The 15,126-nt window shown below is 37.2% G+C and overlaps 1 protein-coding gene across 1 annotated transcript in view; it reads right to left on the bottom strand.

Moving 5' to 3' along the window:
- ANKRD42 (ankyrin repeat domain 42) overlaps positions 1–15,126 on the bottom strand; it is an 80,128-nt gene that overhangs the window by 55,942 nt on the left and 9,060 nt on the right. Inside the window, exons 3-4 of the mRNA XM_064576824.1 lie at positions 8,501–8,620; positions 6,509–6,644 (exon numbers count right to left, since the gene is read on the bottom strand). Of these exons, the coding sequence (XP_064432894.1) occupies positions 6,509–6,644; positions 8,501–8,620 (256 nt within the window). The remainder of the gene's footprint in view (positions 1–6,508; positions 6,645–8,500; positions 8,621–15,126) is intronic.

A 15,126-nucleotide genomic window follows, 5' to 3' on the forward strand; every position in this document is an offset into this window, starting at 1 on the left:
CAACTGTAGAAAGAGCAATTAGAGAAATGATTCCATTTACAATAGCACCAAAAACCGTAAGATACCTCAGAATAAACTTAACCAAAGAGGTAAAGGATCTATACTCTAGGAACTACAGAACACTCATGAAAGAAACTGAAAAAGACACAAAAAGATGGAAAAACATTCCATGCTCATGGATTGGAAGAATAAACATTGTTAAAATGTCTATGCTACCCAGAGCAATCTATACCTTCAATGCCATCTGATCAAAATTCCAATGATATTTTTCAAAGTGCTGGAACAAACAATCCTAAAATTTGTATGGAATCAGAAAAGATGCTGAATCACCAAGGAAATGTTGAAAAAGAAAAACAAAGCTGGGGCCATCACATTGCTGGATTTCAAGCTGTATTACAAAGCAGTGATCACCAAGACAGCATGGTACTGGCACAAAAACAGACATATAGACCAATGGAACAGAAGAGAGAGCCCAGATATGGACCCTCAACTCTATGGTCAAATAATTTTCGACAAAGCAGGAAAACATATGCAATGGAAAAAAGACAGTCTCTTCAATAAATGGTGCTGGGAAAATTGGACAGCCACATGCAGAAGAATGAAACTCGACCATTCTCTAACACCATACACAAAGATAAACTCAAAACGGATGAAAGACCTCAATGTGAGACAGGAATCCATCAAAATCCTAGTGGAGAACATAGGCAGTAACCTCTTTGACATCGGCCACAGCAACTTCTTTCAAGATACATCTCCAAAGGCTAGTGAAACAAAAGCAAAAATGAACTTTTGGGACTTCATCAAGATAAAAAGCTTTTGCACAGCAAAGGAAACAGTCAACAAAACAAAGAGGCAACCCACAGAATGGGAGAAGATATTTGCAAATGACACTACAGATAACGGGCTGGTATCCAAGATCTATAAAGAACTTCTCAAACTCAACACCCAAAAAACAATCAAGTACAAAAATGGGCAGAAGACATGAACAGACACTTCTCCAAAGAAGACACACAAATGGCTAACAGACACATGAAAAAATGTTCATCATCATTAGCCATCAGGGAAATTAAAATCAAAACCATATTGAGATACCACCTTACACCAGTTAGAATGGCTAAAATTGACAAGGCAACAAACAACAAATGTTGGAGAGGTTGTGGAGAAAGGCGAACCCTCTTACACTGTTGGTGGGATTGCAAGTTGGTACAGCCACTTTGGAAAACAGTGTGGAGGCTCCTCAAAAAATTTCAAATAGAGCTACCCTATGACCCAGCAATTGTACTACTGGGTAGTTACCCCAAAGACACAGATGTAGTGAAAAGAAGGGCCATATGCACCCCAATGTTCATAGCAGCAATGTCCACAATAGCCAAACTGTGGAAAGAGCTGAGATGCCCTTCAACAGATGAATGGATAAAGAAGATGTGGCCCATATATACAACGGAATATCACTCAGCCATCAGAAAGGATGAATACCCAACTTTTACATCAACATGGATGGGACTGGAGGAGATTATGCTAAATGAAATAAGTCAAGCAGAGAAAGTGAATTATCATATGGTTTCACTTATTTGTGGAACATAAGGAATAGCATGGAGGACATTAGGAGAAGGAACGGAAAACTGAAGGGGGCAAATTACAGGGGGAGATGAACCATAAGAGACTATGGACTCCGAGAAACAAACTGAGGGTTTTAGAGGGGAGGGAGGTGGGGGGATGGGTTAGCCTGATGATGGGTATTAAGGAGGGCATGAACTGCATGGAGCACTGGGTGTTATATAAAAACAATGGATCGTGGATCACTACATCAACAACTAATGATGTATTGTATAATAGATTAACATAATAAATTTATTTTAACATAATAAAATTAAGTTAAAAAAAAAAAAAAAGAAAAGCTCACTCACCACAATAAAATGGGATTTATTCCAGGAAGGAAGGATGGTTCAATATTCACAAATTCATCAATGTGAAACATCACATTAACAGGAGGGAGGATAAAAACATTAAGGTCATCTCACTATATACAGAAAAAGCATCTGACAAAAGACAACATCTGTTCATGATACAAACTCTCAACAAAGTGGTTGGAGAGGAAACATTTCTCAACATAATAGCCATATATGACAAACCCACAGCCAAGATCATACTCAATGCTGAAAAACTAAGAACTTTTCTATTTTTTTTTTAAGATTGTATTTATTTATTCATCAGCAGGGGGAGTGGCAGGAAGAGGGAGAAAGAGAAGCAGGCCCCCTGCTCAGCAGGGAACCCGATGCAGGGCCCAAACCCAGGATCCCGGGATCATGACCTAAGCCGAAGGCAGATGCTCAACCAACTGAGCCACCCAGGCACCCCCTAAGAGCCTTTCCTCTAGATCAGAAACAAAACAAAGATGTCCACTCTCACCACTTTAATTCAACATAGTACCCAAAGTCCTAGCCACAGCAATCAGGTAAGAAAAATAAAAGGCATCTAAATCAGTAAGGAAGAAGTAAAATTGTCACTATTTGCAGATGCCATGATACTATATATAAAAAACCCTAAAGACTCCACCAAAAAACTATCAGCAGTAATAAATGAAGTTAGTAAAGTTGCAGGATACAAAATTAATATACAGTAATCAATTGCATTTCTATACACCAATACTGAAGTAGCAGAAAGAGAAATTAAAAAAACAATTTCACCTATAATTGCACCAAAAAGAATAAAATACCTAGAAGTAAATTTAACCAAGGAGGTAAAAAACCTGTATTCTGGGGCGCCTGGGTAGCTCAGTTGGTTAAGCGACTGCCTTCGGCTCAGGTCATGATCCTGGAGTCCCAGGATCGAGTCCTGCATCGGGCTCCCTGCTCGGCAGGGAGTCCGCTTCTCCCTCTGACCCTCCCGACCCTCCCCCCTCTCATGTGCTCTCTCTCTCAAATAAATAAATAAAATCTTAAAAAAAAAAAAAAACAACCTGTACTCTGAAAATCATAAGATGACAGTGAAAGAAACCGAAGATGATACAAACAAATGGAAAAATACTCCAGGCTCATGGATTGGAAAAATCAATATTGATAAAATGTTTATACTCTCCAAAGCAATCTACAGACTCAATGCAATCCTTATCAAAATACCAACAGTATTTTTCACAAAACTAGAACAAATAATCCTAAAATTTGAATGGAACCACAAAAAAAACCAAATAGCTGAAGTAATCTTGAGAAACAAGAACAAAGCTAGAGGTATCATAATCCCAGGTTTCAAGAATAACTACAAAGCTACAGCAATAAAAACAACATGGTACCAGACACATAGATCAATGGAACATAATACAGAGCCCAGAAATAAATCCACAATTACACAGTCAACTAATCTACAACAAAGGAGGCCAAGAATATACAATGGGGAAAAGACCATCTCTTCAATAAATGGCACTGAAAAACTGGACAGCTACATGCAAAAGGATTTAACTAGAACACTTTCTTACACCATACACAAAAATAAACTCAAAATGGATTAAAGAACTGAATGTGAGACCTGAAATCATAAAGCTCCTAAAAGAAAACACAGGCAGTAATCTCTTCAACATGGGCCTTAGCAACATCTTTACGGATATTATCTCCTCAGGCAAAACAAAACAAAACAAAAACCCAAAAGCAAAAATAAACTACTGGAACTATACCAAAATAAAAAGCTTTTGCACAGCAAAGGAAACATCAACAAAACAAAAAAGCAACCTACTGAATGGATGAGGTTATCTGCAAATGATATCCAATAAGGGGTTAATAACCAAAATATATAAAGACCTTATATAACTCAACACTAAAAACACAAATAATTTTATTTGAATCTGAACAGGATCTGAATAGACATTTTCCAAAGCAGATGTACAGATGGTCAACAGACACATGAAAAGATGCTAAACATCACTCATCATCAGAGAAATGCAAATCAAAACCACAATGAGATATCACCTCATACAAGTCAAAATGGCTGGCATCGAAAAGAAAAAGAAATAAGTTTTGGAGAGGATGTGAAGAAAAGGGATCTCTCATGTACTGTTAGTGCAAATGTAAATTGGTGCAACTACTGTGGAAAAGGGGGGTTTTTTTCTCTTTTTTTTTTTTTTTTTTTTGAGGAACCTCAAAAAATGAAAAATAGAAATATCATATGATCCAGTAATTCCACTACTGGGTATTTACCCAGAGAAAATGAAAACACTAATTCAAAAAAATATATGCACCCCTATGTTTACTGCAGCCTTATTTACAGTAGCCAAGATAAGGAAACAATCTAAGTGTCCACAGATAGATGAATGGATAAAGAAGATACTTATAGGGGCGCCTGGGTGGCTCAGTCGGTTAAGCGTCTGCCTTCGGCTCAGGTCATGATCCCAGGGTCCTGGGATCGAGCCCCGCGTCAGGCTCCCTGCTCAGTGGAGAGTCTGCTTCTCCCTCTCCCTCTGCCTGCCTCTCTGCCTACTTGTGCTCTCTATCTCTGTCAAATAAATAAATAAAAATCTTTAAAAAAAAAAAAAAAAGAAGATACTTATACAGATATATATACAGTAGAATATTATTCAGCCATAAAAAAGAATGAGATCTTGCCATTTTCAACAACATGGATGGAATAGAGAGTATTTTGCTAAGTGATATCAGTCAGACACAAGACAAATACCATATGATGTCACTTATGTGTGAAATCTAAACAACAACAACAACAAAAAGAGACAGATTCATAAATACAGAGAATAATCTGGTGGTTGCCAGAAGGGAGAAGGGTTGAAGGGCTGGGAGAAATAGGTAAAGAAGATTAAGAGATACAAACTTCCAGTTATAAAATAAGTAAGTCATGGAAATTAAAAGTACAACATAGGGAATATGTATGGTGAGGGATGATAATACACTTATCAAGATAAACACTGAGTAATATATAGAATTGTCAAATCAATATGTTGTACACCTGAAACTAATATAGCATGTATGTCAACCATACTTCAATTAAAAACAAAAAAGAGGGGCACCTGAGTGGCTCAGTTGGTTAAACAACTGCCTTTGGCTGAGGTCATGATCCCAGGGTCCTGGGATCGAGCCCCGCATCAGGCTCCCTGCTCGGCAGGAAGCCTGCTTCTCCCTTTCCCACTCCCCCTGCTTGTGTTCCCTCTCTCGCTGTCTCTCTCTCTGTCAAATAAATAAAATCTTTAAAAAACAGAGAGAGAGAGGTCCAAACTTCCAGAAAAAAAATGATGTTCTACATCTTTAATCAAAGAAAATGTAAATTAAAACCACAATGAAGTATTACACCGAAAAGAACGACTAAAACTAAAAAAAACAAAAAACAAAAAACAAAAACTAAAAATACCAAGTATTAATGAAAAAATGGAGCAACTGAAAGTCTTAAATACTGCTCGTGGGTGTATAAATTCATAACAACCATTGTGGAAAATCAGGTCAGACACAAAAGAATACGAGTGTATTATTTTATCCCATAGAATTCAGAAAGAAAAAAAATACTAATTTTTATGTTAGGAGTCAAGGTAAGTAACTTTGGAAACTCTTGGTAACCAGAAAGAGGACATGAAGAGACTATTCCATTTCTTGATCCGGCTAATGATTACAGAAAAGTACTCATTTGTGAAAATTCAATGAGCTGTGCATTGGAAATGGGCACTTTTCTTCAATAGTTATACTTCAATTTAAAAATTTATTTTAAAAAATAATAAGAGCAAAACAGTAATTTCTAGATATACAAAAATTAAGAATTCATACCAACACACCTTTACTATATGAACACTAAAGGATGTACTTCAGAAAGAAGTAAAACATTCCCAGACAGCAGTGTAAAGGGATGGAAGATGAGGCCAAGGAGGTAGGTTATAGCCAAATTAGGAAGGTACAGCATGCCAAGCTAAGAAATCAGAGCTCCTCAGCAATCTCGGAAGTTTTTAAGCAACAGAGTGATTTGATTAAACCTGTTCATATCATTCTGTCTGGACTTCACTTCATTTGTTTGCTACTTAAGATTCTTTTAAGACACAATTCAAGGATTATTTTTAGTAATCCTCACTCCACTCTATGATCTATCCCTCCTCTGCATTTCTACAGCACCTCTTGGAAGAAGACAGGGTGTTTAGAGTATAGGTTTCAACTGGCCAGCTAATGGCAGACTAGCCAACTGCAGTTAGCAAATTAACTCAAATACGCTAGTGTCCACTATTTATACTATTTTTTATAAATAGCAATCTGGGGGGTGGAGCTGTATGAAGTTAAAAAATAATAAACTAGACAGCAGATGAAGGAAATAGCTGGTGGGAAGAGTAAATCCAAGTTCAATTTTGCCAATTTCTCTTTTGCTGGCATGGCTCCAGAAAGAAAGTCATATGACAGGTACATAACATAGGTGTAGGAGTAAAAAATTAGTTTTCTGGACTGTTAGAATGATGACAGTTTAAATTTCATAAACACAATCAATCATTTAAAAGTTTACATTAACGAAAAACCAAAACATTTGCTTTTGTGAATACCTGGAAGGTTTCCATTGTAGTCCACATCTTCTATTCCACAACCCCATTTAATGAGAAGCTGCAAACAGCCAAGTCGCCCATGAAAAGCTGCATAGTGCACAGGCTTCCATTCTCTCTTATCAGTCACACCGGGATCCTAGAGGTAACATTCACAAGAACTCAGTTTCTTTCCATTTGTAGGAGAAACAGTAAGTCTAGCAGCTTAATTCTGCAAATAAAAATTGGAGGCTGCTCTTAAAAATACAAGGCAAACAATAAATGTAGTAGAAAAATTTACTACTACCACTGATTTAAACATATGAGCTAATAAGGCACTAATAAAATTTTATAAAATAGTCTTTTTAAAAAAAAGAATGTAACTTGATCCATAAAAATAGTTTTTAAAAAGGAACTTAACTAGGGGTGCCTGGGTGGGTGCATCGGTTGAGTGCCTGACTCTTGGTTTCAGCTCAGGTCGTGGTCTCAGGTCACGGGATCTGGCCAAGTTGGGCTCCACACTCAACACAGAGTCTGCTTGGGGTTCTCTCTCCCTCTCCACCATGCCCCGCCCCACCCTCTCTCAAATTAATAAATAAGTCATGGGGTGCCTGGGTGGCACAGTCCATTGAGCATTTGACTCTTGGTTTCAGCTGAGGTCGTGAGCTCATGGTTGTGGGATCAAGGCGCAGGCGCGGCTGCGTGACCAGCAAAGAGTCTGCTTGGGATTCCCATTGCCTCTCCCTCTGCCCCTCCCACTCATGCTCTCTCTCTCGCGCTAACAAAAATAAATAAATCTTTTAAAATAAATAAATAGGGGCGCCTGGGTGGCTCAGTTGGTTAAGCGACTGCCTTCGGCTCAGGTCATGATCCTGGAGTCCCTGGATCGAGTCCCGCATCAGGCTCCCTGCTCAGCCGGGAGTCTGCTTCTCCCTCTGACCCTCCCGACTCTCATGTGCTCTCTCTCATTCTCTCTCTCTCAAATAAATAAATAAATAAATAAATAAATAAATAAATAAATAAATCTTTAAAATAAATAAATAAATCTTCACACACACACAAAAAAAGGGAACTTAACTAATCATTTTACTGGTCACAGGCTTCTGACCAATAAAATGAAAGGGATGGATTCAAATGATCCAATCATATCCCTGAAAGCATAAAGAGTTAATAAAAAAAATACCTAATAGGCCCTTCATTATTTCTCTAACTACAGAAACACCAACTCTTACCATAATGTCTTCAATAAAGGTAGTTCTTTTCTTATAAGTTACTTTTTTACAACCACTGCGTAATATTGAAAATAAATATCACAATGAATGGAATTTCTGGAGATAAAAATCACTTTCTAAAAAAAAAAAAAGAAGATGGCAGGAGGGGAAGAATGAAGCGGGGGAAATCGGAGGGGTAGACGAACCATGAGAGACAATGGACTCTGAAAAACAAACTGAGGGTTCTAGAGGGGAGGGGGGTGGGAGGATGGGTTAGCCTGGTGATGGGTATTAAGGAGGGCACGTTCTGCATGGAGCACTGGGTGTTATGCACAAACAATGAATCATGGAACACTACATCTAAAACTAATGACGTAATGTATGGGGATTAACAACAATTTAAAAAATTTTTAAAAATAAAAAAAATTAAAAAAAAATCACTTTCTAAATTAGTGTATGAAATAAGTTACAAAACAAATAGGTAAACACACAGAAATTCAGAAAGATTTACAATCACTGGTTGAGATGTGTTTGGAAGCTTCAGAATCTTCCCAGTTAAACTCTGAACTGACATGAAGAACCCACAGCCTCTGAAATACTTTGTACTGTTAAACTGGGGTTTTTTTGAAGCTTTATCTAAATTATTGCTCCTATGTTTTAAGACAGAAAAGCTAAACAGAGAGATCAAATTACTTCCCCCAAGTCATAAAAGGGATTTAAAAAGTCAGGGAGAGGTAACTAGGCTACCAAATGCTATTCCATCTATATGATTACACATTCTCACATATTAACAGGAATCTCTCACCACTCCACTTCGGAGCATTATTTGTAAAGTGAAAGAATGTCCATGTGTTGCAGCAAGGTGTAAAGGAGTGCATCCACGATCATCTTGAGCTGCCAGATTTGCCCCGTTGATTATGAGAGCCTAAAAATAGAGAAATAACAGTGAGTGTACATAAATATGTTAAATCATAAATGCAGATATGTAATAGGCAAGCAATTTATCAACCTATAGCTACATTATATAAGTTCTTATACATGTGCCACAAACAAAGTATGAGAAATTCTTAGCTAATCCTAAGAAAATGCTTGAGATCCTTTTTAACCTTGCCTAGGAGGTATTTATAATACTGATTTCACTCATGTACATACAATTTATAAGGCACACTTTTCAGAAACAGAGATTAATAATCACTAAGTTAAATACTTTAATGCTAAGCTAATAAACTGAAAAGTAAACTCACTATTTCAAAAGCAGAGTAATCTGTTTAAAAGAATTATTAGTTAATATTTTTTAGTTTTACTCCCTCAGACCTTCTTTTTTTAACCAGCCTGTATTTACCAGTATCTTAGCAAAAGATCCATCATAACTCATATCAAGAGTTTTAAGAAGTCTTCCTAATTAGCAAAGTAGTCAATAATCATCACAAACCATACCCTGAGTATTTACTGGACTTTAAGAATCACTACAAGGAATATGAAGACATGTCAACTTAGAGAATTAGGACATATGTAGAGACAATGATAATCAATTATATAAAGCAGTCCTTGATAATTCAACAACTACACAGTATAGTACCAAAAAATACCACAACATCTCTGAGAATGAAAAGATCCCTTTGAGGTAGAAAAGGACAATCAGAGCCACGGGAATGGTTTGATCTAATGCTTAGAGGAAGGAAAGCATCACGTAAAGCTTCATTTGACTTGAATGTCCCCTAAAGTTACTATTTTATTTTCTCTTTCACTGCCTACTTCTCAAATTAATACCTCAATGTTTCAACTTCAAACTGACCTGCAAACAAGGTGCCATCCCTACCACTGCATGGAAATACAGCAAACCTCACCCTATAGTGAGCTCTCAAGTCCAATGGCATTCCCTTAGTTTCATCCCATAACTCTGACACTCGGCCTAACACTTCTTCCTTCATTTGTACAGCCCAATGCATCCTGGCTCTCCGATCTCTGACTTCGTCCTCTGAATTCTTTACTCATTTCTCTGCTTCCTACTATCACTACTGGTAACATTCTTCAACATTCAATCTTCAATACTCTATTCTCTTCTCTATACTTTATTACTCCTGAAATCTTTGTCTCAGCACCCTTTTCAACTGCCTGGACCTTCTGCACCAAAATGACCTATAAGCCCCCTAAACAACATGTGCCAAATTGAATTCAACATTTTTGCTCCCCTATCTCCCTTGCCTTTCAGATTTCCTTATCTGTAGTGTCATTATTATCTGCCATTCTGCCTCAAAACTCTAAAATTTTCACTCTACTTTGTCAACTCCTGCTTTGCAAGAGGTCTTCAATCATTTTATTTCTTTCCCACTGTCACCACCTAATTTCTCCCTCTGGGGTTAGTGATGACACCAAAAGTCTCTAACTGCTCTTCTTGCCTTCAAACTGTCTCATCCTAGGTAATCCCAGATATATCTTGTTAGAATAATTTCCTGAAATACTGCTTTCATTACTTCATTCCTCTGTTAACGTTCATGTGCATGTGTATGTATGCATAAGTATGTATGTGTGTTACATGTATGTGTAAGAGTATATATTAGTACACATATAAAAACTCTCTTATACAAATGAATCTTTATTCTACTTCTAAGACATTTTACATACCTGGCTATCCAAACTTAATTCATAACAGTATACAACAAAACATCTACAACTCAGTCAAACTCATATAATAGTTTATCCCCTGAACACACCTAATTTTTCCAATTCAAGTACCTCACATAGAATTACAGCATAGAGATTAATAGAATAAAATCTAGGTTCAAATCCTGGTTTTGTCACTTACTTAGACAAGGTACTTAACTCTCTGAATCTGATTCTTTATCTATAAAAAGGGGAACTCATAAGATTGTTGTATTAAATGAAGTGATGCATGGGAAACTGTAATTCACACATAAAAAATGATAATCATTTTTCATTGCTACTTAACTTTCTGAAATCAACCTGTTCTTTTTGGCTTAGTGAAGTCTTATTGCCTCCATTAATGATTTCTCTATCTCCTTCTAATCATTAGGGCCTTAATCATAGACTATACTTTGTATCATTTTGTAATTCACTGAGTAGAGAGCCTGTTATTCCAAATAGAATCTCAGGCTTCTTAGAGGCAGGAACTGTTTGCTTATACAATTTTGTATTCCTCCAAATTCCAGTCTATTTCAGTATATTGATTATATCTAGTTAATCTAATAAGCTAGATCCTGCACATATTAATGTGAAATTCTGGCCAGGAAATACATTAAATAAGAAATAATAGTTCCATAGTAAGAAGGCATGACAAGCTATTAAGGAGATAATCTGGTCATGTCTGTGATATCCCTTTAAAACAACCCATCAATAGCCAATTACTTCAGAGATAAAAGGATCCCCAGACTTACACAATTTGTTTAAGCTGTATTTGGTACCAAATATCTGAGTCATGGAATTCAATAAATACTTGTTTAAGACAAAGAACTAAATCTATGAGTCAAATTATTAGAATAAAAGCAACAGCCCAACAAAACTATGCTAAAGTTATTAAATGTATTGATTTTTTAAAAGTAGCCAAAGTTGTTATTACCTGCATACAAGCATCCTGACCTCTGATTGCAGCTATGTGAGCTGCTGTCCAACCTCTCAAAGTTACTTGTGCGATATCAGCTCCATGCCAGAGGAGCCAATGAAGACACTAAATTAAGAAAATAACCATGTTAACAAGTGATAAGGCAGATTTTTTTTTAACATCTTTAGATCTTTGAAATTTAGTCTATCATCATGAAATACCACAGCCTGGGAAGCATCATAAGTAAATGAGGGGCTTAAGAAAAACAAAAGCACAAGAACAATGATATGGTAACCCCCACTTGGCCTTATTATTGGGTCAACTGAACAGTGGGAGCTGTGGCAAATTGGGAGATCACATTCATTGTCCATAAGGCGTAATTGCTACTTAATCCCAGCCACTTGTTACTGTAAGTGAAATGCTGATCCCAATCTTATATTTCACCCACACTGTATAAGCCAAACAAAACACATCTATGAGTCAAATTCACTCAATGGCTGCCAATTTGCAGCCTCTGCCACAGATCTTTAAATGGGCCCAAATGCTTCTGTATCAGAGCAAACATTGTTATTCTGATACTCTCTAAAAAAGAAAAAAAGTGGCTTATAAAAAAATGGGGGGAGAGTCAAATGCATCTTCCTTTAATATCTTTTTTAATTAATGTAAATCTCAATAGAATACATTGTGCCACATACAGTGGTACTGTCTTTGTATGTTCAAGTTTGGAGATTCTATCTTCAAGAAGTTTCTTTTTAAAGAATTGGTTGTATCATTGGGATATACTGTCACATCAGTCATAGCCATATCATGTGTTGAAAGGCTTAATATTTAGGTATCATTGGCCTATCACAGAGATCAGTGGCCAATAAAATACAAAGATTAAATAAAAGCTCAACATCACTACTAATCACAGTAAGTCCTCCATTTATCAACAAGTATTTATGGAGAGACTACTACATGCTAACACTGTTCAGTTACAGGAAAATAAAACCACTGCAAACATTCATGTAACAAGTTTTCTATTTCTCCTGGGTAAATATGCAAGCAGGATTACTGGAACATAGGTAAGTATAGCAATGTATAAGAGTTGCAGCTGCTCCATATTCTCGCCAATATTGGTAGTATCATTTTTTGTTTTTATTTTGCCATTCTAATAGGTGTGTATTGGCATCTGATTTTGTTTTTAATTTGCATTTCCTTAATGGCTAATGATGTTGGACATCTTTTCATGTGCTCAATTGCTATCCATATGTCCTCTTGAAGTGTCAAAGTCATTTGCCCATTTTTTAATTGGGTTTTTTGTTTTCTTACTATGGAACTATTAGAGTTTCATATGCTCTGGCTAGAAGTTCCGAGAGATATGATTTGCAAAGATTTTTCTCTTATGTTTTCTTCTAGAAATTTTAGAAGGTTAAGTGTTACATTTGTTTATGATCTGTTTTGAGTACATTTTTACATAAGGTGCCAGATATATCATTTTCTCACTTATGACTGTCCCATTGTGCCAGTACCATTTAATGAAAACACTATCTGTTCTCTATTGGATTTCATTTGCATCTTTGTCAGAAGTCAACTGATCAGGGGCACCTGGGTGGCTCAGGTGGTTAAGCGTCTGCCTTCGGCTCAGGTCATGATCTCAGGGTCCTGGCATCGAGCCCCAAGTCAGGGTCCCTGCTCAGTGGAGAGTCTGTTTCTCTCTTTTTCCCCTCTGCCCCTAACCCCCACTTGTGCACTCTCTCTCTCTCTCCCAAATAAATAAATAAAATCTTTAAAAAAAAAATCAACTGATCAATCAGTAAGACTTCAGAAATGGCTAAGTGAGGAACTTGGCAAATCATTCCCAAGCAATGATGAAACTAGACAAAGTAGGGGCACCTCAGTGGCTCAGTCAGTTAAGCATCTGACTTCAGCTCAGGTCATGCATGATCTCAGGGTCCTGGGATAGAGCCCCGCATCAGGCTCCACCCTCAGCAGGGATTCGGCTTGTCCCTCTCCCTCTGCCCCCTTCCCACTCATGTGTGCATGCGCTCGCTCACTCTCTCTCTCAAATAAATAAATAAAATCTTCCAAAAAAAAAAAAAAACTAGACAAAGTTGTCAAAAACAACCATGTAAAGACTGGGAATTTGTCAGAGGCACATAACAAAATAAGAAGCATTAACTCAAGAAAATGTTCTGAATCTCAGTAAGAACAGGTGGAGTCTGCAGCAGAAAGTCTGAAACTACAACTATCCCTACCCCGAGCTACACTGTGCAGAAGTTCTACCCAGCTGGACAGCTCCATTGCCCTGCTGGAAGGAGTAAAAATTCCATGCCTAGGCACAAAGTCAAAAACAATTCCAACCTCAGGGGCCAAAAACCTAGGAAAGCCAACATCAGAGCTCACCTGAAGTCACGACACTGGTGAAGGCAAACAACAAAACTAAAGACCACCCAGGGTGCCTGGGTGGCTCAGTTGGTTAAGCGACTGCCTTCGGCTCAGGTCATGATCCTGGAGTCCCGGGATCGAGTCCCACATCGGGCTCACTGCTCAGCAGGGAGTCTGCTTCTCCCTCTGACCCTCCTCCCTCTCATGCTCTCTGTCTCTCATTCTCTCTCTCGCAAATAAATAAAATCTTTAAAAAAAAAAAAAAAAAACTAAAGACCACCCAGAAAATTAATGGAAAAATCCAAGAAATGAGACAGCAAGTGGACCTTGCTAAGATTCCACTTATCCCTTGTAATCTACAAGGCCATGTACATGTACAAAGCTGCTTATATTCAGGAAAGACTGAAGAGGGCCCAAATTGACTAGACATCCCTGGCTAAACATAAGGCCTTGCAAACACATTTGGGGGGGAAAAAAAAAAAAAAGGAAAGTCAAGTTGACTTGTAAACTGCTTGGACTTGAAAAACATTCCCCAAGCCACACAGACTCAGCAAAAGATGGAATCCTTACTAGCTCAAGGTATATAAACACAACCTCTGATCAATCACTGACCCAAGAGTGACCCCCAGGAAACCAGACTTAAAAATAGTAACAAGAATTTTTAAAAATCAAAACAAACAAACAAAAAAAACTGAGTAGTGACTACATACTGTGGGGAAACAGACTCCACACAATTAGTCTAAGCAAGTCAATCAAGCAAATACATAGCAACAAGCACATCTGGGAGGGATGGGGTGAATAGCATCAGAATTCAAAGCTGCTACAATATATAATCTAAAATGTGCAGTTTTCAAAATGTCTAGGCAAACTAAAAAATTATGAGATTATAATTATACAAAGAGTGTGTGACCCATACACAGGGGAAAAAAAAAATAATCAATAGAAACTATCCCTGAGAGGGCCCAGATGTTGGACTTAGCATGACTTCAAAGCTGCTATTATAAATAGCTTCAGAGAACTAAAAGAAATTATTTTTAAAAGAATTTATATTTAAAGAATTAAAGGAAAGTATGATGACAATGACTCATCAAATAGAAAATATAGACAAAGAAAAATAAGTCAGAGAAAGATAAATACCATATGATCTCCTTTATTTGTAGAATTTAAGAAACAAAACAAATGAGCAAAGGAAAAAAAGAGAGAGACAAACCAAGAAACAGACTCTTAACTATAGAGAACAAACTGATGGTTATCAGAGAAGAGGTAGACAGGGAGTAGCTGAAATAGGTGATGGGGATTAAAGAGTACACTTATTAAAATATATATATATACATGGGTGCCTGGCTGGCTCAGTTAGTGGAGCATGTGACTAAGGGTTGTGAGTCACCCAATGTTGGGTATAGAGATTACTTAAAAAATAAAATAAAAATCTTCAGGGGTTCCTGGGTGGCTCAGTCAGTTAAGGATCTGTCTTCGGCCCAGGTCATGATCTCAGGGTCCTGGGA

This window comes from Mirounga angustirostris, unplaced genomic scaffold, assembly GCF_029215605.1.
Source record: "Mirounga angustirostris isolate CCGP_5_RB_7025 unplaced genomic scaffold, mMirAng1.0.hap1 SCAF_13, whole genome shotgun sequence".
Classification (NCBI taxonomy): Eukaryota; Metazoa; Chordata; class Mammalia; order Carnivora; family Phocidae; genus Mirounga; species Mirounga angustirostris.